The sequence below is a fragment of the Oncorhynchus nerka genome, linkage group LG13, assembly GCF_034236695.1.
Source record: "Oncorhynchus nerka isolate Pitt River linkage group LG13, Oner_Uvic_2.0, whole genome shotgun sequence".
NCBI lineage: Eukaryota > Metazoa > Chordata > Actinopteri > Salmoniformes > Salmonidae > Oncorhynchus > Oncorhynchus nerka.
The window spans coordinates 34,925,166-34,951,016 of record NC_088408.1 but is presented as its reverse complement, the minus strand read 5'-3'; the positions used below and the strand labels follow the sequence as shown (position 1 = coordinate 34,951,016).

At 42.6% G+C, this 25,851-nt stretch overlaps 1 protein-coding gene across 3 annotated transcripts in view; it reads right to left on the bottom strand.

Annotated features, from left to right (window-relative positions):
- LOC115139439 (solute carrier family 35 member F1) overlaps window positions 1-25,851 on the bottom strand; it is a 105,739-nt gene that overhangs the window by 23,068 nt on the left and 56,820 nt on the right. For all 3 annotated transcript variants that reach the window (XM_029676807.2, XM_029676808.2, XM_029676809.2), the window contains exons 3-5: window positions 11,524-11,651; window positions 6,145-6,304; window positions 1,028-1,184 (exon numbers count right to left, since the gene is read on the bottom strand). In XM_029676807.2, coding sequence (XP_029532667.1) covers window positions 1,028-1,184; window positions 6,145-6,304; window positions 11,524-11,651 — 445 coding nt within the window. The remainder of the gene's footprint in view (window positions 1-1,027; window positions 1,185-6,144; window positions 6,305-11,523; window positions 11,652-25,851) is intronic.

Here is a 25,851-nt window from a genome sequence, read left to right as displayed (position 1 = left end):
TGGCATGTCTTGTGGGGTATGTATGGGTGTCTGAGCTGAGTGTTGGCTGTTTGAACAGACAGTTCACATGCTTTCAACACGTCAATACCTCTCACAAAGACAAGTAGTGATGCAGTCAATTTCTCCTCTAGTTTGAGCCAGGAGAGACTGATATCCATGTTACTGATATTAGCCCTCTGTGGGCCAGCCTTGTTGCTCTGTTCTGGGCCAACTGTAATTTGCCTATGTCCTTCTGAGTGGCACTGGAAGCATCATAGAAAGAAAAGGTGATTATATGACAGCATGGGGCTGCTAGCGAAGCCCTCATCTCATCTGGAGATAGAGAAAGACTGAATACTATAGAGCCGGTGTAAATAGTCCGGGTGGCCATTTGATTAATTGTTCAGCAGTCTTATGGCTTGGAGGTAGAAGCTGTTAAGGAGTCATGGACCTAGACTTTGCACTCCGGGGGTACCGCTTGCCGTGCGGTAGCAGAGAGAACAGTTTATGACTTGGGTGACTGGAGTCTATGACAATTCCTCTGACAACGCCCAGTATATAGGACCTGGGTGGCAGGAAGCTCCAGTGATGTACTGGGCTGTACGCACTACGGTCGGATGCAGAGCAGTTGCCATACCTGGCAGTGATGCAACCAGTCAGGATGCTCTTGATGGTGCAGCTGTAGAACTTTTTGAGGATCTGGGGAACCATGCCAAATCTTTTTAGTCTCCTGAGGGGGAAAAGGCATTGTCGTGCCCTCTTTGCAACTTTCTTGGTGTGTTTAGACCATGATAGTTTGTTGGTGATGAGGACACTAAGGAACTTGAAACTCACGACCCGCTCCACTACAGTCCTGTCGATGTGAATGGGGGCGTGTTCAGCTCTCTTTTTCCTGTATTTGCTTTAGCCTGCCTGGAGTGCCTGATTGGTTAGGTACGACATTATGGGACTATTATATTGGTTTCATTTTGCCAGACAAGCTCAATGAAGCACAGTTTAAGTATTTGAAATCATTTCCAATAGGTCTGACACACACACAAACACTCACAGCTGAATGCCGCTGAAGAAGGAGCCAAACAGTCCCATCATGCCCAGGAACTCCACCCTACTCAGGTTCTTAACGATGAACTCCTCACACACATTAGAGATGCCGTACAGCGTGGCCCCTCCCAGCACCAGCAGGTCCCCCAGGAGCTTATGGTCCCCTAGAGAGAGAGAGAGAGAGAGAGAGAGAGAGAGAGAGAGAGAGAGAGAGAGAGAGAGAGAGAGAGACTGTCAAACTGTATGAAAGAGCCATTAGTTATTAATGACAAATAGGTTATCCTATGAAACCCTCACCAGTAATATCAGACTAAGTATCTATCCTATGAGATAAAAAATGATGACAATGAGGCAGTGAAAGACATTGGGTGTTTAAAAGGTACAGGAAGCAACTGTGCTTGAGTTCATACATTGAGCAAATGTAGGATTTTAACAGTAGTTTCATTGATTAATTCATCTTCTTACCGTTCACTTTACTGTGTTCAAAATATCTATTTTCACTATTTCAAGCAACATTACTGTGTGGCTGGTAAGACAAATGGGCATTATTGATTGGAAGCTCACACCAAACAATTGCATTGTTCCTTTATTCCTACATGCTTAGTGCATACTGTATGCTGCAATGGGTTTCAGTAAGGTATGGATAAACTGTACCCAATCAAGCAAAGATCTTACAGATGCTTAGCACATGCTTGAAGATTTTTAAACAATCCCACTGTAAATGTAACTATTCTGTCAATCACGAGACAGAAATGAAACTACAGCCGTGTGTTTTCAATGAAACTCTAAACTCTTCGGATCCAGAACGAACACGTAATATGATTTGGATCGTAACATGTATTATTCATATCGAACCAAAATGCAATCTATCTATCTGAATCTTGTTGAGCTGGGGAAATCAAGGAGCACTTAATGCAATAGTGAGAGGGGGAGGCTCTCCATGGGTGTGAAAGGCAAACCACACCAGGGACTAACACGGGGGATCTGACTCGTTTATGGCTGAAGATACTGTGAGGTTTGAACACAATGAGACAGCGATGGCGAACTGCACAGTGAGAACACTGTCTGTGTGTTGGTGGAGATGAGGGTGTTTGTGAGAAGGACACAGCAGACTCCACAATAGCAATCAAAATATGTTTAAAGCTTTTCGCTAGATATACATACATTTTACATATCCATTTTACATACAGTTGGAGTCGGAAGTTTACATACACTTAGGTTGGAGTCATTAAAACTCGTTTTTCAACCACTCCACAAATTTCATGTTAACAAAATGTAGTTTTGGAAAGTCGGTTAGGACATCTACTTTGTGCATGACACAAGTAATTGTTCCAACAATTGTTTACAGACAGATTATTTCACTTATAATTCACTGTATCACAATTCCAGTGGGTCAGAAGTTTACATACACTAAGTTGACTGTGCCTTTAAACAGCTTGGAAAGTTCCAGAAGATGATGTCATGGCTTTAGAAGCTTCTGATTGACATCATTTGAGTCAATCGGCAGTGTACCTGTGGACGTATTTCAAGGCCTACCTTCAAACGCAGTGCCTCTTCGCTTGACATCATGGGAAAATCAAAAGAAATCAGCCAAGACCTCAGAAGAAATGTGTAGACCTCCACAAGTCTGGCTCATCCTTTTGAGCAATTTCCAAACACCTGAAGGTACCACGTTCATCTGTACAAACAAACACCATGGGACCACACAGCCGTCTCCGCTCAGGAAGGAGATGCGTTGTACCATGCTACCAAACACTAATTGAGTGTATGTAAACTTCTGACCCACTGGGAATGTGATGAAAGAAATAAAATCTGAAATAAATCATTCTCTCAACTATTATTCTGACTTTTCACATTCTTAAAATAAAGTGGTAATCCTAATCCTTATATAAAGCAGTCCCGTAACAATAATACATTACCAAACATAAACTCTTTATTCCCAACCCTCAGCCACTCTCAGCCCATCCCACCTATCACCATAGACCGCCCTTGTTTGGTTTCCATGTGCCATATATTTTTCAATTGTGCTGTGATGTTTTACATAATTTTTTAACCTTTGTAATCGTATATTATCCACAGATTGTTATCTAAAGATGAGGTTTTAATATTTAATCATTTTTGCCCCCAAACTCATATTCATTATGTAAATAGGCAGGTTTAATTTTGTCTGGCTTAGCATTCCAAATCAAATCAAATATTTTTTTGCTCATATGATTTTTTTAAATGAGTCATCTGGAATAGGCAGTGCCATTAGTAAATAAGTAAACTGTGATAGGAGCAAAGAGTTAATCAATGTGATTCTTCCATAAATAAGTATTTACCTCTATGGTTGCAAAATCATATATATTTTTGCTAACTTTCTATAGAAATTAATTGTGATAAGTTAATTTATTGATCATTGGAAAACCCTTTTGCAATTATGTTAGCACAGCTGAAAACAGTTGTTCTGATTAAAGAAGCAATAAAACTGTCCTTCTTTAGACTAGTTGAGTATCTGGAGCATCAGGATTTGTGGGTTCGATTACAGGCTCAAAATGGACCATAACAAAGTACTTTCTTCTGAAACTCATCAGTCTATTCTTGTTCTGAGAAATGAAGGCTATTCCATGCAAGAAATTGCCAAGAAACTGAAATCTCGTACAACACTGTGTATTACTCCCTTCACAGAACAGAGCAAACTGGACTACCCAGAATAGAAAGAGGACTGGGAGGCCCCAATGCACAACTGAGCAGGAGAACAAGTACATTAGAGTGTCTAGTTTGAGAAACAGATGCCTCACAAGTCCTCAACTGGCAGCTTCATTAAATAGTACCCGCAAAACACCAGTCTCAACGTCAACAGTGAAGAGGCGACTCCAGGATGCTGGCCTTCTCGCATGGAATAGTCTTAATTTCTATGGACAAGAATAGACAGACGAGTCTCAGAAGAAAGTCTTTGTTTCTGGACGTTTTGAGCCTGTAATCAAACCCACAAATGCTGATGCTCCAGATACTCAACTAGTCTAAAGGCCAGTTTTATTGCTTCTTTAATCAAAACAAAAGTTTTCAGCTGTGCTAACATAATTGCAAAAGGGTTTTCTTTTCTAACCCTTTTCCTGACACCACACGCCGAGGGCCCTCACCTCCTCCCTGTAGGCTGTGTCGTTGTTGGTAATCAAACCTACCACTGTTGTGTCGTCCATATATCTACTAGTTCTAATGTATTCGTGATCTTCGTGATCTCCTTCAGTGCTTGAGGGTGATAGTTTGTAGAGTGATTTTCTTTACGATCCATTGAGGTACTTAAAACCGTATTATAATCTCCCCACCATAATAATATATTATTTTGTTGCTTGCGAGCTCAATAGATTATTATATATATTTTCGAAGAAGTGTGGATCATCGTTATTTGGTCCATATAGATTAATTAGTCAGATCGGTTTCTGGTCCAATAGCATATTTAAAATAATCCATCTTCCTTGCCGATCTCTTTTCACAGTTTCCACAATCAGATCCAAATTTGTATTAATCAGTATAAGCCCCTCTTTTGAGTTTCTTTGACCATGACAAAAATATATTTCTCCCTCCCGGTCCATTTTCCACCCAACCTCATCTTTATTTGTAGAATGAGTTTCCTGTAAACAATAGATGTTATATGCTTTATCTTTTAGTCATGTATAAATGTATCTTAGTTTTTTTAATGATCTGCTAAGTCATTACAATTATAACTGGCTATACTTATTTCCCCACTTACCATAATGATGACAAAGTTTCAATTATACTTACCACAACCAATTTTTGTAAACTTACCATTAAAAAGCACCATGATGATTAAGTGTCCATATAGTTGTACCAGAATAATTAGCCCTTTTAAGCATACTGTAGCTGCAACTTTGTAAACCTCCAATTGTCCTAATGTTCCACCCACTAAAACCTCCCCCCATATCTAGGTCTGTTGTCACTAAGACCATCAGACCATCTCCCTGACTCATGACACACCTTTGCATCCTAAAGCAAACCCTTGGTCACCAAATGGTGTAATATGGGCAGTCCCATGAGAACATCTATGAGGGTGCTTAAGATAACCAACCAAATAACATGGAAAACAGTCAGGAAAAAAAGAAATAGTAACAATAATAGATAATAGTAATATAAATGATAACAACATCTTATAAATGCATGCGCATATTTAGAAAGTCCGAGCAAGGCTATAAGCATGTCAGCCCAGCCTGCTCAGTTCCTTGGATTCAATTGTTCAAATTCTTCTGAAAAAATGAAGAGAAAACAACCGGAACATATCACAAGACCAGTACTTTTTTAAAAAAATGTCCATTACATGCAAGACATATTTCACGTAGTCGTCATTATGTCCTGTTGTATTCCGACGGAAAAAAAGGAACGTAGATTCTAACGGCCACTAGTTAGTAAAACTTAGTCTTAGGCATCACACTGCCCATGGAGGAATACCCAAGTTTCATTTACAATCGACTCTGACACAGCCAAGGCACGATAGCCAAGAATACATGCAGTTATATAGAAACGTATAATATACCTCTCTCACTTCGAGAAGTGCTTTCATAAGCCAGTTTTTGTATTAGTTCTACCGTTAACTTTAATCACTTTATCCCAGTGTTAACCAGCCCACACACACTAGAGACAACAACCCTGTTGACAATATCTAATCAAATTGCCGGTGTGTATCGGAACAATGATCATCCTTTACATATTTTATATATAGATGTATTTTTTAAATGTAAAAGTGTAATAACACCAATTATTTTAGGATCGTATAGGCCTATCCCAAATAGAGAACCTAGGCAGGGTTTTAATGATATAATCCTTTATCCTAGCCCTATAATAAATCATTTCATATTTATTACGTTTTATCTTAAAAGCTATTCGTTCAGATTCACAGCTTTTAAGTCATAATATACCCGACCTCAACAATTAGGCCATATCATATCAAACTAAAAAAACAACCTTGATATTTCTAATGTACAATCTTCAAATGAAATAAGTAAACAATCACATAGAAAAAAAGGGCTGCTCTTACCCATCCTCGCCTTCCTCTCAATCAAAACCTGATATTACTTCCCTGTAGTCCAAAGTGGTGTGTGAGCATGTGTGTGAGCATGTGTGTGTTACCTAGGCCCTGTTGTCTTCCCACCAGGACGTCTGTCCCCACCATTAAGCCGATGCCCAGCAGACACACCCCGACGCCCACAAAGTGCACGGCCTTGTACCTCACCAGCAGGAAGAACCAGGACAGCAGCAGCACCACAGGGATGGTGAAACAGTCTAAGAGCTGACAGACAGAGCGGAGAGATACAGGGTTAGAATGGACACACTGAACTCTAGTTCATAGCGACACACAGAGAAAATGGTTTCAATGGAGTTTCAAGATACTGTACACCACATAGACAAAATACACACCAGAGATGGTATCACAGCAGAGCTAAAACCACCCACCACAAAGTCCAGGGGGTGACACATAGGACAGCGGGGACACACAGTACTACAGAGGACGAGGTCAGAGGACAGTCCAACACTAATGGTGATGAGAGAAAATAAGGATGGCGAATTAGGGGTGATGGTGGATGGCGTTTCAGGGAGGAGAAGGGGCCATGCAAGAGGGAGGAGAGGAACATTTATGATCGCCTAGGGGACCATCAGGTCTCCATTCTGGGAAGCCTCTCTGGCACTTAGTGGTAGCACTATGGGCTCACTCTCTGGGAAAGGTAGTGCACGGGAGAACGAGGGGTTAACCGCAGGACAGCAAACCCCATTACTGCTCATCACAGGTAGAGTACACAGAGGAGAAGAGGTGGCTCTCCTGGCAACTCACAACATCGATGTGTTCAACGAATGTTCTGACACCTCAGACCACCCTGGCATAATAACGTGTGGTTTATCGATGTGTAAACGAATGTTCTGACACCTCAGACAACCCTGGCATAATAACGTGTGGTTTATCGATGTGTAAACGAATGTTCTGACACCTCAGACCACCCTGGCATAATAACGTGTGGTTTATCGATGTGTAAACGAATGTTCTGACACCTCAGACAACCCTGGCATAATAACGTGTGGTTTATCGATGTGTAAACGAATGTTCTGACACCTCAGACCACCCTGGCATAATAACGTGTGGTTTATCGATGTGTAAACGAATGTTCTGACACCTCAGACCACCCTGGCATAATAACGTGTGGTTTATCGATGTGTTCAACGAATGTTCTGACACCTCAGACAACCCTGGCATAATAACGTGTGGTTTATCGATGTGTAAACGAATGTTCTGACACCTCAGACCACCCTGGCATAATAACGTGTGGTTTATCGATGTGTAAACGAATGTTCTGACACCTCAGACAACCCTGGCAGAATAACGTGTGGTTTATCGATGTGTAAACGAATGTTCTGACACCTCAGACCACCCTGGCATAATAACGTGTGGTTTATCGATGTGTAAACTAATGTTTTGACACCTCAGACAACCCTGGCATAATAACGTGTGGTTTATCGATGTGTAAACGAATGTTCTGACACCTCAGACAACCCTGGCATAATAACGTGTGGTTTATCGATGTGTTTAACGAATGTTCTGACACCTCAGACAACCCTGGCATAATAACGTGTGGTTTATCGATGTGTAAACGAATGTTCTGACACCTCAGACAACCCTGGCATAATAACGTGTGGTTTATCGATGTGTAAACGAATGTTCTGACACCTCAGACCACCCTGGCATAATAACGTGTGGTTTATCAATGTGTTCAACGAATGTTCTGACACCTCAGACCACCCTGGCATAATAACGTGTGGTTTATCGATGTGTGCAACGACAGCCCAGTGTGTCTCACTCGCTCAGCAGGCCAGCCTGTTTCTGCCTAATGGAAGGCCTTTTCACCGCTTGGTTATATAAACCTGTCTGTTACTGTAGTGAAGCGTGCCCTTGAGCGAGAGAGAGTGGAGAGAGAAAGTGGAGGGAGGGAATGAGGGGGACAATCACAGAGAGCGGGAGAGAGAAAAAGAATGACAGAGGGATGAGAGAAGGATGAGAATGACAGGATGACAGAAGGATGAGAGGAAAAGGAACAAGAGCGAGAGAGAGCAAGAGAGAGCGAAAAAGGGAAGTGGAGAGAGATAAATAAACAGTGTACGGATAACGATAACCATGAGAGAACCCTGAAAGTGAGTGAGTGATTGAGGGTTGAGTTCTGTGTTTACTCTCACCTGTTCTCTCAGGGCTATCTGGGGAACAGCTCTGGCATTAACCCGACAACTTTTACAGTGAATTACTAGCAAAATAATAGACCTGACATTGTCAATGACATTCTCTGCTCCTTTTTACAAATACCAGCAAACTAATGAAACCGATACAATTATCACAGACCAAGTGAGGAGAAAGAATGATGCGATTTAGTCAGTCCTAAGACTCTCCGCTTAACTCTGCCGAAATAAATCTTCAACTAATTCCTCTGTTTTACAGTGATTTGTCCCCAGGACCGCGGCTGGCTACCTGCATATCTTGAAGTGGAGGACTGAGTAGCATTCAGATGTAGGATCTTAATTTGATCACTCTTTTGCCTAGCAGGAAATGCACACTTGTACTGTATTTGAGGTTTAATAAGGCTTCTAAAGTTGTCGATTTCCCTAACGAGGAATGTATCAACCCCTACAAAAAAATAGTCTACGTAATAATTCACATTTCCTGTTGCTGCAGCAAACTGGCTCAAATAAAGATCCTACATCTGTAGCTGCCTGTTCTAACGAGTTGACGAAGAGGAGCTTTCCCCAGATGTGTCCACTGATCTCCTCATACTGGAGCCTAGCCAGACACCATGACCATTCATAACAACTAATCATTTCCCCTTAATGGGAAAGAATTTTATAGCACCGTCTCATGCCCAGTTCTCTTCATGCCTGCATATTAATATTGATGAGGCATTGTCTAACCTTGTTATAGTTTACATAACACTGTTGAGAATTGTTCTGGCTATTTCTCTCCTCCAAATGAATCAGTTAGTGAAAGCCAATCAAACTAAAAAGCAAATTACCCTGCACAGAGTAACAAGAGGAGAGGAAAACGTGGCCTTAGAGTGAGAGAGTCCATTGATAAAGTCTCCAACTAACAACCAAACCTACTTCATTTGACTTCACTTGACCTGAGCTGTTCTCTAAATATCAAACAAACTTGCACAACAGACCTCGAAAACAAAAATACTGAGGAGTCCCAGACTGAGTTCTAGCTGTTTACTGAGTCAATATTTACAGTGATTCCATGAGCACCCCTTCCTCTGAATGTTTAATCACCTTCGCTATATGCTCAGGCTGGGTTTACTTTGGAGAGAGAGAGAGCTGCTGCTGTGCAATGCTACTCTCAAATAGCTCTGTCTCTACACTGTGGAAGAGAGTCACCCTATCACTCTCGTCACCGCCCGACCTAATCATTCAGTGACAGTCACACCATGCGGATAGATCCATCGCTGTGTAAACAGTAGCTGCAGGCCATTAGTGTGCTTGTCACATCAGTGCGTTGTGCTGGCTTTGGGTCAGCAGGGCATGGAGGTACTGATCAACTCGTCACTGTGTCATCCCGCCTGTCTGTCTGTCATCCCGCCTGTCTGTCTGTCTGTCTGTCTGTCTGTCTGTCTGTCTGTCTGTCTGTCTGTCTGTCTGTCTGTCTGTCTGTCTGTCACAAGGCCAGATCACAGCGGAATGAGGTCTGTCTGTCTATCAGTCACAGGGCCAGATCACAGCGGAATGAGGTCTGTCTGTCTATCAGTCACAGGGCCAGACCACAGGGGAATGAGGTCTGTCTATCAGTCACAAGGCCAGATCACAGCGGAATGAGGTCTGTCTGTCTATCAGTCACAGGGCCAGATCACAGGGGAATGAGGTCTGTCTGTCTATCAGTCACAGGGCCAGATCACAGCGGAATGAGGTCTGTCTGTCTATCAGTCACAGGGCCAGACCACAGGGGAATGAGGTCTGTCTATCAGTCACAAGGCCAGATCACAGCGGAATGAGGTATGTCTGTCTATCAGTCACAGGGCCAGACCACAGGGGAATGAGGTCTGTCTGTCTGTCTGTCTGTCTGTCTGTCTGTCTGTCTGTCTGTCTGTCTGTCTGTCTGTCTGTCTGTCTGTCTGTCTGTCTGTCTGTGTCTGTCTGTCTGTCTGTCACAGGGCCAGACCCCAGGGGAATGAGGTCTATCTGTCTGTCAGTCACAGGGCCAGACCCCAGGGGAATGAGGTCTATCTGTCTGTCAGTCACAGGGCCAGACCCCAGGGGAATGAGGGGATTCTGGTACCTTTTACACTCCCCCTACTTTACTTCAACAGAACAGTCAGCCCTCCACATCACTGGCCCTGACACTCCCACTCCCGCTGCTCCAGCCCAGAGCAGGACTCAGGCCCAAGCCATGGATTATCTCTCTCTGTCGTGAGACAGCGGTGCCGTGCCGGTCATCGATTCCACTTCCCAAAATAACGGCAAGGCAGAGCGGTCTCGAGTGGCGGTCGGAGCTGAGCGGTATCTGACGGATATAGACACTGACACTCCATCTGTTTTCTGTCTGGCTGAGTAGAGGCAGAGGCAGAGACCCACAAGCTGACAGAAGACACATTTACAGATGTTATTCTGCCAACTTGTTTCCACATGGTTCCCTCCCACTACTTGCAAATGGAAAATGACACATCTCCGCTATGATCTGAAGAGGGAATTGATCTATTTGCTTCCGATTGTTGCCAATACCTCACATTTTCAGGCTACCACAGACTTGACGAATGAAAATGACACTGCAATATGCCGTATAGAATCCGGTGAAACTACTCAACTGATATGGTTTCAGTACAGCATGTACACCACAAAAGCTATCTATACCCATTAACACAACTTTGCAGTTGGCACGGATCTAATTTCTCCTCTCTCTGAGTGTGAGAGGCCTGCATGCTGGAGGAACTGGAAGAGTCCTGGTAAGCCGGGGAAGTGTTAATGGTATCGTCTGTTCCCATTCAGCCCTAACTGACTGCACTGAGAGGAGAGAGTTTAGAGGCCTGATTCATCACTAGAGAGAGGATACCGACACACTGATCCTGAGTCCTACCTGGGCTCTGGAGGAGTAGAGGAAAATGTCAGATTCCGGTGAGATGAGAGGAAACAAAATCTATTGTGCTCTAACCGAGGCTCTCCTATAATCATTTAAACCTCCCTCCTTCCATCCCTCCAGCCCTGCGCCAAGGACCTGATGCCTTTCGGATGGATCTGAGTAAGGCTCCTCTGGCACTAACTGCAATTTAATGAAGATGAACTGACACACGGGATGAGAGTCAGCCAGTGTACCTTTAATTAGCCATCTTATTACGTAGACTCGGCAAAGGTCACCGCCGTACTACTGTCTTATGTCTGTCCAGCGGCCAGTCGAGGGAACGCCTTGTACCGACACACGCACGCACGCACCCCTGCGCACATACACGCACACCGATGGCTTTCACATGTGATAGATGAAAACAGACTCACCTGTACGCTGGTGAGCGTGGTGTATTGGTAGGCTTTGATAACCAGGTAGTTAGCCTCGATGTCTATCAATCCCAGAATCATGTACTTCCACCATCGCCTTTTCAGTATTGCCAGTAAATTCTCCTCACCTGTGAAGAGGATAAGAGAGACATGGTAAAAAAAAACGTCTGTTCCCACAGGGAATATAACTGTGCCCATGAGATGTTGTGGGTGGATATAATTGACATTGTCTAGGGATAAGTGCGTAAGCTCCTTATAAGCCTTAACATGCTGAAACTACCGTATATAAGATTTCCCTTCCAGCTTCAGTGTGTGGCTAACATTTCAAACGAATTAGAAGACAGACACAAAGATGGAAACAATTAACATGACAAATCAAAACAGATAAACAAAACCACACACGAGAGAAGTCGACCTTTCCCCGAGGATCATGGAGGGAAAAAGCGTTCCGGCAATCTCAAGAGATCAATGCAGTCACCGGCCAGCTAGTTATTTATTTTCAATTCAACTCAGTTACTATACAGCTAGCAAAGTGCAGTATTCTCTTAACACAACAAGCCCAACATGAGAATGTTCTAAAATGGCCGCCTTTCTTTATGACCATAATTGGCGAAAGAAAGCTCTCTGGGATCAGAGTGTGGGGTAGAGAGAGAAATAGAGTAAGGCAGGAGTGGAGGAATAATTGGAGACAACAAAGAAGTGCAGGCAGACTTTCAGCCCAACAATATTTCCAGGGGAGCGAGTGGGAGGCGTTCAAAAGCAAATTATTTTCAGCCTCAAAAACATCAAACTGTCAGACACAGGTTGGCGGGGTTAATACTATGGCAGCTATAGTGTTGTACACTGATACCTTTAGAACAATGATACATGTACTGGTACTTTATTGAAATCAAAGCTAACTCTGTAACAGATGCACTGAAGGAAATGGTTGAATTACCCTGCATTTACATATTGACAGTCTTTCTATGCACACAAAAATATGTATAGCTGCCTAGAGTGAACACAAGTGTAGAATGAACAGAAACCTTTGTAGGGAAATCGTTCCTTGACTGGAGGGAGTTGAGTATTAAGTATTTTATTAGGATGCCCATTAGCTGTTGCTGAAGCAGCAGCTACTCTTCCTGGGGTCCACAGGAGTGCAGTGCATTGATGGGGAGCCGTTTTCTTTCCCAAACTCTGATGGTTCTGTGCTCTACTAGCTAACAACCATATTCACTGATTTCCACTGGGACGTGTTCTAGCTTTTTATTTTTTAACACTGGGTATGGGTCACACAGCACAGCAAACATTACCGAGCCTGCCTGCCTGCCTGCCAGCCAGCCAGCCAGCCAGCCACTGTTCACAGAGAAAGGTAAATATTTCCTAAAGATAGAGGATTATTTACTGAGCTATATGTCCATGTCTAAGCGTCCATCTCCAAGAGCAGGTTATCTGTTCATTTCAACAAGGATGTCATTGCATGCTCTTTCTATATCAATCTCCTTCTACTTAGACAGTATAAAGTCAGTGAGGAATAGGCTTATCTGTTACCATTCCTCTCTACGGCAAAGCTATAAAGATAAACACTCCACATATATTCTATTGCATTACTGTTACTGTACCTCGCCTATCTACAGTAACGGTCTAAGTTCACATGTCGAGCTCAGAATCACTCAAGCAGCAGCATCATGAAAGAGCTTGTCCTCCCCGCAGCCGGAGCCCGAAAACACAATCAACAGGAGGAAAAATACATTCAAAAAAGCAATCAAACACCTCTTATTAGAGCCAAGTGTCTCTGAGCACACTATTATCACAGCCTGCCTGGCACTCACACACTTTATGTGCTCGATGGGTCAGTGCCATTTCAGACACCGAACAGCTATTTAAATGTACCCGAGGAAATCAGAAAACATCTCCAGACCTGGTTAGAAGTGCAGAGGAGACGTGATGCGTATGGGGATCAGGATGTGTTAGCAGGCAGCAGCTTTTAATAAGGCCAGAATAAGAGAACATTAACCTGTCTGGGTAGTGACAGTGAAAATGAAGCTAGCTAGCTAGCGCCGGTCCCCTGGAGAATCCTCTGGGTACACACACACTGATTGGCCATGTAAAAACAATTAAACCATGCTACTGGAATTATTCCTGCAGGGCTCTGCATTTCAATACAATTACTCTACCAATTAAGGCACTACTAGTCCTACAACTTGATCAAGAATAACAAGACCATTGGATGGTAATGGTTCCTTAGCAACCTCATAGTCCAAACAATTCTAAACACAGAGGTCTTCGATCATTGCACATTTAGAAAACTGCACAACGAGATATGAAATACGTTCCTAAAATAAATGCACCTAAAATGATCCAAAACATTCACTTACTCTACAACCAAAATGTCATTTTTAGAATCCTTGACATGTCTCCCTTTCATTGTAGGTTACAGTCCCCAATTATCTCTTTTGGCCTGCTGGACCTGTAAATGTTAATGCGTGTGTCTTTATAGTGACATTTACTAGATGACCAGGGGCCTGGGGCGGAGCAGAGGTGTCACTACGGAGCTTGTTAAGAGAACTGATAAGGGCCAACAAACTAATCACACTAGGCTGCAGCACAGACAACCACCATTCAACATAGGGTTGTCTCCTCTGGCAAAGGGTACAATTCCTGTCACATACAACAGATCCCAGACCTGCTCAAGATATTACATGCACATGAACAGCATATGAAAACGATTTTGCACACAGTACAATGCTGATTTTGCATGCACTTGGCCAGCTATTTCTGGAACAGAAAGCCCAGCAGCACATGGTAGGAGACAAGAGCCGTGCCAGGGAACAGCAACAGCAGTAGACAAAGGAGACAGAAACTGTGTCCATTCCAGCCCGCCTCATCAAGCTCTGTGGCCAACGGTGGTGTCAAGGGACTCAGTGTGCAGGCTAATGACGGAGCCTAGGTGCTTCATCAGTGCTCCTCTACCAGACGGGCCTATCGCTCTCCCTCAGGCACTAATTGGGATCCTTCTAAATCTGCTCCAATTTGAACTCAGGACTTTTTTCTCTTCCCCCTTGAGCCTCCACCAAGGGTACTTAGAGGGAGCTTCTAGTACCTGGCCAAATTGTTAAAGAAAAAGGTTCGTCATTGCTGAAAATCAATGTTAAAATCACGGCCTTGCTTGCTCGTCAGCTTCAACATCAGCCAAGGTTAGAGAGGCGTCTTTCTGCTTAGTGTTATAGTGTGAGTTATCGTCGTGGAGAAGGTTGCCCCGGTGAACCGCTGACTATCTCAAACAGAGGAGGGAGATTGAAACGGCGGCGTGGGAGGCCCAAACACTGGAAGTCCCTTTTAATCAAAGCACCGCTATTCGCAGAGGTGTGCAAATACGCCCTATCATTGTTTACACACAAGGGAGGGAGAGAGCCCATCACTATTGGAGACCAATCACCTGACCTTCTGTTTGAATTGTGTCTGATGTGATGCTTGTTGTCTTTAGTCTAGTCTAACAGACAGAGATCAGAAGCTCAGTGGAGGATGGAAGGGCAAGAGGCTGTGAGTGGGAGGGAGATGGGGTGAAGGCTCTCTCTCATACACACACCAGGATTGGTCTCAATGCAGAATTTTGGAATTCACTCCCATTCTACTCATGAATTGAAATTCAAATAAAAATGACCACACCCCACAGGATGTAGAATTTTAATTTGAGTTTGAATCAGTGCAAATCAAAGAAATTCCACTCAGTCATTAAATCGGAAAGGTCACACTTACACAGATACTAAAGAATATATCACTTTTCTCTGGAAACAATGTTCATATACTCTTTTAACCTTAGTGCTTAGAATAGCCAATTATATTTCCACCAAGGCCAAAGGGTTAACTTGAGTGTAAAACTAATGCATTATGGGAAATATGGGAAATGTATTTTCCCCTTATATTTAACAAAAGGTAAGTGATTAATGAAATATAAAAATTTGCCCTATAATGTTTGAACAATATTTTATATGCATGTATATAATGACATTTTTGATGTTTTATATACAAGATTTACGCTGAACAAAAATATAAACGCAACATGTAAAGTGTTGGTCCCATGTTTCATGAGCTGAAATAAAAGATCAATGAAATGTTCCATTCACACAAAAAGCTTATTTCTCTCATTTTTGTGCATATATTTGTTTACATCGCTGTTAGTGAGCAATCCTGCTTTGTCAAGATAATCCATCCACCTGACAGATGTGGCATATCAAGAAGCTGATTAAACAGCATGATCATTACACAGGTGCACCTTGTGCTGGGGGACGATAAAAGGCCACTCTAAAAAGTGCAGTTGTCAGACAACACAATGCCACAGATGTCTCAAGTTTTGAGGGAGCGTGTAATTGGCATGTTGACTGCAGGAATGTCCAAAAGAGCTGTTGCCAGAGAATTGATGTTCATTTCTCTACCATAAGCCACCTCTAATGTTGTTTTAGAGAATTTGGCAGTATGTCCAACCAGCCTCACAACCACAGACCACGTGTAACCACACCAGCCCAGAACCTCCACATCCAGCTTTTTCACCTGCGAGACCATCTGAGACCAGCCACCCAGACAGCTGATGTACCTGTGGGTTTGCACAACCAAAGAATATCTGCACAAACTGTCAGAAACCGTCTCAGGGAAGCTCATCTGCGTACTCGTCATCCTCACCAGGGTCTTGACCTGACTGCAGTTCGGCATCATAACCGACTTCAGTGGGCAAATGCTCACCTTTGATGGCCACTGGCACGCTGGAGAAGTGTGTTCTTCATGGATGAATCTTGGTTTCAACTGTACCGGGTAGATGGCAGACAGCGTGTATGGCGTTGTGTGGTTGAGTGGTACGCTGCTGTCAACGTTGTGAACAGAGTGCCCCATGGTGGCAGTGGGGTTATGGTATGGGCAGACATAAGCTACGGACAATGAAGGCAATTTCATTTTAGCAATGGCAATTTGAATGCACAGAGATACCGTGACGAGATCCTGAGGCCCATTGTCGTGCCATTCATACACCACCACCTCATGTTTCAGCATGATAATGCACGGACCCATGTCACAAGGATCTGCACACAATTCCTGGAAGCTGAACATGTCCCAGTTCTTCCATGGCCTGTATACTCTCCAGACATGTCACCAATTGAGCACGTTTGGGATGCTCTGTATGGATGTGTATTACAGCATTTTCCAGTTCCAGCCAATATCCAGAAACTTCGCACACCCATTGAAGAGGAGTGGGACAACATTCCACAGGACACAATCAACAGCCTGATTAATGCATATCTGTATTCCCAGTCATGTGAAATCCATAGATTAGGGCCTAATTTATTGATTTCAATCAACTGATTTCCTTATATGAACTGTAACTCAGTAAAATCTTTGAAATTGTTGCATGTTGTGTTTATATTTTTGTTCTGTGTATTTTTATATACGCTACACCTAATATAGAATAGGCATTTTAATTTCATTCACTTATATTTCCTTTCATTCAAATTTGAATTGCAATTCTGTATCCTGTTTCCTACTTCAATTCAAATTCAATAATCGAATTGGAATTTATGAGGCATTCTCAATGTAATTCAGAACAACCCTGACACACACGCACGCACACACACAGTGCCCTTGAGAAGGCCAACTTCAACCTGGACTACCTCAGTTACAACACACAGTCACACAGTGTGTGAGACAGTCGGCAAGCTAACAAGTAATGACAAGATTATGACACCCCACCTGTCGAGTGGTGACACACACACACACTGTGGGACTCCGAGCCCATACAGAGGTGTACTCAGAGAGATGGAGAGAGACTGAGAGAGGTACAAAACACACATCCCCTCTAGAAGTCATTATAGCCGTTGTACTCTACATAATCATTTTTCATGAACATGCTCTACGTAATGCTGATGTTTTATACCACCTTCTGGCCAGACAATACCATCACACCGTTCATTCAATACCGATCCATCCAGACTCAGTGAAATCACTGATTTCATTGGCTTAGGGGCTGAGTGGATATCTCACAATGGAACAGTGGCGATTTTAGCATGTAAATCTTAGTGGGGCAAACTCCCCCCCCAAAAAATGTGATGCATGTCAGCAAAGCCATTACACAACACAACACTAAACAATACATTAATTGCACTATAACGGTGACAAACTGTTAGGGGCTACATAAAGCCGTCCCAACAGCAGAGCTTTCTTTTCTTTTCACTCTATGAATCCTTACCACCTCTAAACCTGGCTATCAGCGGAGGCTTGTCTGGCAGTGAAACAGTTCATTCAGCCTAATTTACTGCCTTTAAAAAATAAAAAAAACCATAGCTGATATGGGAGACTTGCTTAAACAAATGTGGTTTCTACTGACAATTGAGATGTACAAACTAAGGGAACGATGAGCGGATAAGAGGCTCAGATGAAGACATTAATGAGCGAGCTAAGACGGACGTAGTCAATATAAATATTTGTTCAGCACATTTGAAATGTACAGCAGCAGAATTTAGAGCCGTTCTTACAGTATTCTCCCTGTACACCAAGTGAGAACTGTAGGACAAATAAAGGGGCCGTAGGAGAAAAAAAGGGGGCATATAATCAGACAATGAAAGCGCTTACAATATTTGACGATTACATTTCTCTAAAACAGGCTAAAGGCTACATGTGCACCACCAAGTCAGAAAAGTAGGCTAAGTTATGAGGGGGAAAGGGACCAAATTATTGCGGTGAGGCACATGGGCTACTAACAGCTTACTACACAACATACACTTAGTATTACTTTCTTAGCTACAGTATACATATCTCCCTGCAATATTACATCATTTATGCAGCAGCATACAAGACAATTTTGGACTCACCAAAAATACTTGAACAAGAAGGTGGCGCAGCAAATTTTTTCCTCAAACTTTGCCATCAAAGTCTGGCTTTCTCTGGATTTATGGTGCTTTCAAGACATCTGGGAACTCGGAAAACAAGGTAAAATCATGATGTCAGTGATCTTCAGGTTGGAGCTCAAGAAAGAGGACTCAGTTCCCGACTTAGAATTCTGAGTTGGATGACCGTGGAAAACGTATTTTCCCAGTCGGAGCAAATCATTTTCAGAGTCCACAGTTGTCTTAAACTCACTGAGATTTTCCAGTTCCGAGTTTCCAGTTGCTTTGAACGCTGCAGAAGTCATGCTGGATTGACAGCATGACCAATGTATTCAACCATTTCTGGCCCATGGTGTTGCGTGTGAATGTTTATCTTTTTAATCTTGGAAAACCCAGACTTGGATCACACACCCTCTCCACCGAATAGCTGGGGAAGCAAAATAGTGATTGCTTTGCCACTGATTCCTTCCAAACCACTCATTGTTGAATTTGCGATATCAAACTTGTTGTGTAATGTTTATGTCATATAGCCAATGAGCACCGATACATTTAGTCTATAATTTCTCTTCATATGACAAGGAATGAATAAGATTTACCAGTAGATTGTCAACGTGATTCATGATGATGACTGCTTGTCTAGCTTGTTAGCTAAGATTTTGAAAGTATGATGTTGACATAATCAGTCCAATCAAAGCTAAAGTAGATATAACGTGATTTGACATCATTTTATCTGTGGCCAATGACCTTGAGCCTTCTTGGATGGGCACTTCTAATGCAAATCTATGCAAGCATCCAAGTGGGCTTGAATTTTCTAGCTCTTCCTGTAGATTTTGCGGTGATGTAGTGTTCACATGAGTGACAGAACATTGAGCCTGTCACGGCACAACTAGAGAAGATGACCAACCCCTACGCTCTGTATTTTCCATTGGCTGCTCCTCTACCACAGACAGCACTGAGCTAGGCTGAAACGCCTCTATTTTGGAGCTGCCTTACTCAATAATGCAAAAAAGAACGCAGCTTTATTAACTCAATAAACATTGTTTTACATTGTTTGCAAACTGTTATGTGACATGTATTATTGTCACGTCCTGACCTTAGTTCCTTTTTTATGTCTCTATTTTAGTTTGGTCAGGGTGTGAGTTGGGGTGGGCATTCTACGTTTTTGTTCTATGTGTTATAGTTCTATGTGTTTGGCCTGGTATGGTTCCCATATGCAAAACAGGCAACAACAACCAAAATAAAAAGATTATTGTTTATTTTTTTGCTAAACAGCTGGGGCTCAAAACACATGATTAAAGACTTGATTAAGAATGAGGTTAAAGACTTGATTAAGAATGAGGTTAAAGACTTGATTAAGAATGAGGTTAAAGACTTGAATAAGAATGAGGTTAAAGACTTGATTAAGAATGAGGCATATGTAGAAAGGTCCATCCATATTCCATTGCAGTCATTCGTCATTCAGGGCCCCACCTGCCCTGAATGACGGGTCGCCACTGCAATGGAAAGTCTTTTTAAACTGTTTCATAAAACTCCTAAAACCCTCTTAATATGTCAAAGTGTGCAGTTAGATAAGCACGCATAGGCTACTTAGTACCTCCTCTCTCCTCCTTCTACCCCCAACCCTGATATAGACATAAGTTATTACATTATTGACTATGTGCTTATGGGAACAGAAGCACAATCAGCCGTATACTGTATATTCTGCTGAGATTGTCCCTGCAGCAAGACCCCGTTGCTTATTGAGTCAATAGGCTGGGAAGGGCAGAGCCTCCCTCCTAAAGAGCAATAGAAGAGCGAGCTCACAGAGGCAATCACCTGCTGGGAGGATGCAGGCATTGACCTGACCAAGTACCTGCAGGCTCCTGAAGGAAGATACCACGGGAGGTAAAGAAGAGTACTGACTCAAGATAACTCCACCAAACTCTCCCCAAAATAAGGGGCACCTCAGACACGTACACACTGACTAGGGTATACACATTGACTGACTGAGAGACACACGCACGCGCACACACACACACACACACACACACACACACACACACACACACACACACACACAATATCTTATGGACACACACTCGCACACCACACTGAAGAGATAACGACAGCATTCACCCACACATTTATATTCAGTCCAATTCAACACAACTAAAAGCACTGAAGTATAAAATGCCTGACAAGAACCTGAGTCGACAGTCAAGGACAGTCCAGGGAGATAAGGAGATGATTGATTGAACATCCCATAGAGAAGTTAAAATATTGATGGGGGGAAAAAAGAGGTAGGCTGTGGGTATTGCTACAGTGTAATATACTGTAAGTGCATTAAGTCATTGCAGGTGCATTGCATCATTCAGCCTGCGATGTCAGGGCTGTTTTCCTTGTGGGCTAACATTTATTACGTATTAAACTGAGAGAATGCTGCTATGTTAAGGATATTACTGAAGAGAGCTAACCTCTCTACCCTAGTAGCCATGTTATTACAGTCCCTCTTGTCTGTGAAAATGTGGCAACTGGATAGGTGTTAGAGTATAGGCCTACACCACAGATAACTATTGTGTACTATCACCTTGTCAGTCACCATATACAGTATACTGTGGTATATTATGGTCACATGGTGTGAATCCATTACAGCCTTGACATCTATTCTCTGTCTGTATTTCTAAAGTAGAGACCAATAGTGGAGGCTTCCCAGCTTTTTAGGCTTCATGGAAAACACGTCTCTTTACTTATAAATCAATACATTGAATTTCACTTAGAAGTGATTAATTAGGTAACAAATGTCAATTTGAATGGAAAAAATATATATACAGTTGAAGTCGGAAGTTTACATACACATAGGTTGGAGTCATTAAAACTCGTTTCTCAACCACTCCACAAATTTCTTGTTAACAAACTATAGTTTTGGCAAGTCGGTTAGGATATCTACTGTGTGCATGACACAAGTAATTTTTCCAACAATTGTTTACAGACAGATTATTTCACTGTATCACAATTCCAGTGGGTCAGAAGTTTACATACACTAAGTTGACTTTGCCTTTAAACAGCTTGGGACATTTCAGAAAATGATGTCATGGCTTTAGAAGCTTCTGATAGGCTAATTGACATCATTTGAGTCAATTGGGGGTATACCTGTGGATGTATTTCAAGGCCTACCTTCAAACTCAGTGCCTCTTTGCTTGACATCATGGGGAAATCAAAAGAAATCAGCTAAGACCTCATAAAAAAATTGTAGTCCTCCACAAGTCTGATTCATCCTTGGGAGCAATTTACAAACACCTGAAGGTACCACGTTCATCTGTACAAACAATAGTACGCAAGTATAAACACCATGGGACCACGTAGCCTTCATACCGCTCAGGGAGGAGATGCGTTCTGTCTCATAGAGATGAATGTACTTTGGTGCGAAAAGTGCAAATCAATCACAGAACAACAGCAAAAGGACCTTGTGAAGATGCTGGAGGAAACAGGTATAAAAGTATCTATATCCACAGTAAAACGAGTTCTATATCGAAATAACCTGAAAGGCCGCTCAGCAAGGAAGAGGCCACTGCTCCAAAACCGGCATAAAAAAGCCAGACTATGGTTTGCAACTGCACATGGGGACAAAGATTTTACTTTCTGATGAATCAAAAATAGAACTGTTTGGCCATGATGACCAGCGTTATGTTTGGAGGAAAAAAGGGGGAGGCTTGCAAGCTTAAGAACACCATCCCAACAGTGAAGCACGGGGGTGGCAGCATCATGTTGTGGGGGTGCTTTGCTGCAGGAGGGACTGGTGCACTTCACAAAATAGATGGCATCATGAGGTAGGAAAATTATGTAGATATATTGAAGCAACATCTCAAGACATCAGTCAGGAAGTTAAAGCTTGTTCGCAAATGGGTCTTCCAAATGGACAATGACCCCAAGCATACTTTCAAAGATGTGGCAAAATGGCTTAAGGACAACAAAGTCAAGGTATTGGAGTGGCCATCACAAAGCCTTGACCTCAACCATATAGAACGTTGTGGGCAGAACTGAAAAAGTGTGCGAGCAAGGATCCTACAAACCTGACTCAGTTACACCAGCTCTGTCAGGAGGAATGGGCCAAAACCCAATTTATTGTGGGAAGCTTGTGGAAGGCTACCTGAAACATTTGACCCAAGTTAAACTATTTAAAGGCAATGCTACCAAATACTAATTGTTTGTAAACTTCTGACCCACTGGGAATGTGATGAAAGAAATAAAAGCTCAAATAAATAATTATCTCTACTACATATCACATTCTTAAAATAAAGTGGTGATCCTAACTGACCTAAGACAGGGGATTGTTACTAGGATTAAATGTCAGGAATGGTGAAAAACTGAGTTGAAATGTATTTGGCTAAAGTGTATGTAAACTTCCGACTTCAACTGTATATTCTTGGTTATATAACCAGCAATTATGAATTGAGAGGATCCTTTTTTTCTGAGCACCAGTTAAGCACAGATGGACGCGGCAGTTAGTGCAACAAAAATAGAAAGTGTTTCAGCACATCCCCCCCCCCCCTTCCTAAACTCACCCACAGGTTCTCCGCCCTGCAACTGTTCTGAGCTGTTCAGTGATTTGAACCGTTATTTATGGCTGTTCAGTCATTTCTCTTGTACAGGGCTCCACCTGGCGAAAGCCAGTCCCCACCCCCGCTCTGACAGATTGGTCAAGAAGAATGCTGGCAGCCACTCCCCTTAATCTGTTAATCCTGAAAAACAATGGCTGAGCCTGCTGGACCATAAGCTTGGGCGCCATTATTGTGTCAGAGAAGAGAGGGCCTGCCAGGCATGTTGGTCCCTGTGGTGGCAAATGAGAGATTCTGATACAAGGTGGCATTTGCTGTTTCGGTGTCTGTATGCTGTATGAGTCACATTAGCACCCATGGAGGCAGTGGAAAGATGGGTCCCTCAGATATTAGATCATTCTGTCACCTACTGTGCCACACCAAGACCTGTTCTGGTTTCATTGACAGTGAGCACAAAACATATCTCTACAACAATAAAACATTTCATTTTAAAATCAATTTGACATTGGATGACAGTTCAAAAACTTCTCATCTAGATCGTCGTCAGCTCCTTGAGTTAATAAAAATGTTAAACGTATTCTTTGGCACATAAAAACTAGCTCTGTCTCTGTCTATTTAATATCAGTGGGGCTCAGTGCTGGGTAATTGCTGTAATATGAATGTGGTTTAATAGGGAAAGGCAGCCACCACTGATGGTGCAGCCTGAGAAAAACCTTGTTATCAGCCATCAGCATGAACCCAATGTAATTAATAATCATCTAAGCGTATTAATGTGAATAATCACATCGCCCCACTTCCTGTGATAAGTCATGCACTTCTGAGAGAGAGAGGAAAGAGAGAGAGTGGGGGGAGTGGATAAAGAGAGAGAGAGAGAGAGAGAGAGAGAGGAAGAGAGAGAGAAAGACACCTTGGGGGAGTGCCAGCTCAGCCCTCTCCTGTTCTCCTCCTCCTGTGACCCCAATTCTGGGCTACAGTATAAATCGAATTTAAGTGAGGACGAGCGGGTCAGGAAGCCCTATGGGGAGCAGAGAGGAAGGAGAAGGAGGGAGATGAACTGAGCCCCAATTCATTTCAGTCTGGAATAACAGAGTAGAGGTGCTGCTGCTTACACTTACAGTAAGTGGTGGTCAGAGCCAAAGGCTAGGAGGAAATCTGTGGACTAGTGGATAGTGAATTCAAACCAGTGGGACGGTGTGGTGAAAGCACTTTAAGGTCAAAGTAAATATGTGGTTGCACTTTAAAGGCCCAGTGTATTCAAAAATGGGATTTCCTGTGTTTTATATATATATTAACACTATGAGGTTGGAATAATACTGTGAAATTGTGAAAATTATGATAATGCCCTTTTAGTATAAGAGTTGTTTGAAAAGACAGCCTGAAATTTCTACCTGTTTTGTTGGGATGGAGTTTTGGCCTGCCTGGTGACATCAGTTTCCCCCTACCCACTCAGACCACTCCCAGGCATTCCTAGCAAAAGTCTTGCTTGAGAAATTAGTAAGACATTATTTTTGTTTGTCTTTGGCCATTTTAATTGAAAACATTCAAAGTCAGGTACTTAATTTGATTGTTCCCGAGTGGCGCAGCAGTCTAATGCACTGCCTCTCAGTGCAAGAGGTGTCACTACAGTCCCTGGTTTGAATCCAGGCTGTATCACATCTGGCCATGACTGGGAGTCGCATAGGGTGGTGCACAATTGGCCCAGTCTCGTCCGGGTTTGGCTGGAGTAGGCCATCATTGTAAATAAATATGTGTTCTTAACTGACTTGCCTAGTTATTATAAAGGTTAAATAAATAAAATAAATACAAAGTCATTGTTAACCATAAATGATTGATATTGAGATAAAAACAGCTTCATTGGACCTTTAAGCATTGTTGGGTAGGCTATATGTTTGTTGTCGATGTTTTAGTTTTCAGTGTAGCTCAGAATAAACGGGTGGTTTGATCAAAAAATATACTTAGTGTACAAAACATTATGAACGTTTTCCATTACATACAGTGCCTTCGGAATGTATTCAAACCCCTTGAATTATTCCACATTTTGTTACGTTACGGCCTTATTCGAACATGGACCTACAGCAATCTACACACAATACCCCATAAAGACAAAGCGAAAACAGGTTTTTAGACATTTCTGCAAATGTATTAAAAACAAAAAACAGAAATATCTTATTTACATAAGTATTCAGACACTTTTGCTATGAGACTCGAAATTGAGCTCAGGTGCATCCTGTTTCCATTGTTGTTGAGTGGCCCAGCTAGAGCCCGGACTTGAACCCAATCGAACATCTCTGGAGAGACCTGAAAATAGCTGTGCAGCGACGCTCCCCATCCAACCTGACGGAGCTTGAGAGGATCTGCAGAGTATTGGGAGAAACTCCCCAAATACAAGTGTGCCAAGCTTGTAGCGTCATACCCAAGAAGACGCAAGGCTGTAATCGCTACCAAAAGTGCTTCAACAAAGTACTGGTTAAAGGGTCTGAATACTTATGTAAATGTAATATTTCTGTTTTTTTTTATCACAAATTTGCAAAAATGTCTTGATAAATCCACTTTTTTTAAGCCTTGACACAATTGAGACATGGATTGTATATGTGTACCATTCAGAGGTTGAATGGACAAGACAAAAGATGTAAGTGCCTTTGAACGGGGTATGGTAGTAGGTGCCAGGCGCACCGGTTTGTGTTAAGAACTGCAACGCAGCTGGGGTTTCACACTCAACAGTTTCCCGTGTGTATCAAGAATGGTCCACCACCCAAAGGACATCCAGCCAACTTGGATACAACTCAATATTAGGAAGGTGTTCTTTTTCGATCTTGTCTCATCGCTGCAACTCCCCAACGGGCTCGGGGGAGGTCGAAGGTCGAGTCATGTGTCCTTAACCCTCGCCCGCTTAACACAGAAGCCAGCTGTACCAATGTGTCGGGGGAAACACTGTTCAAATGACG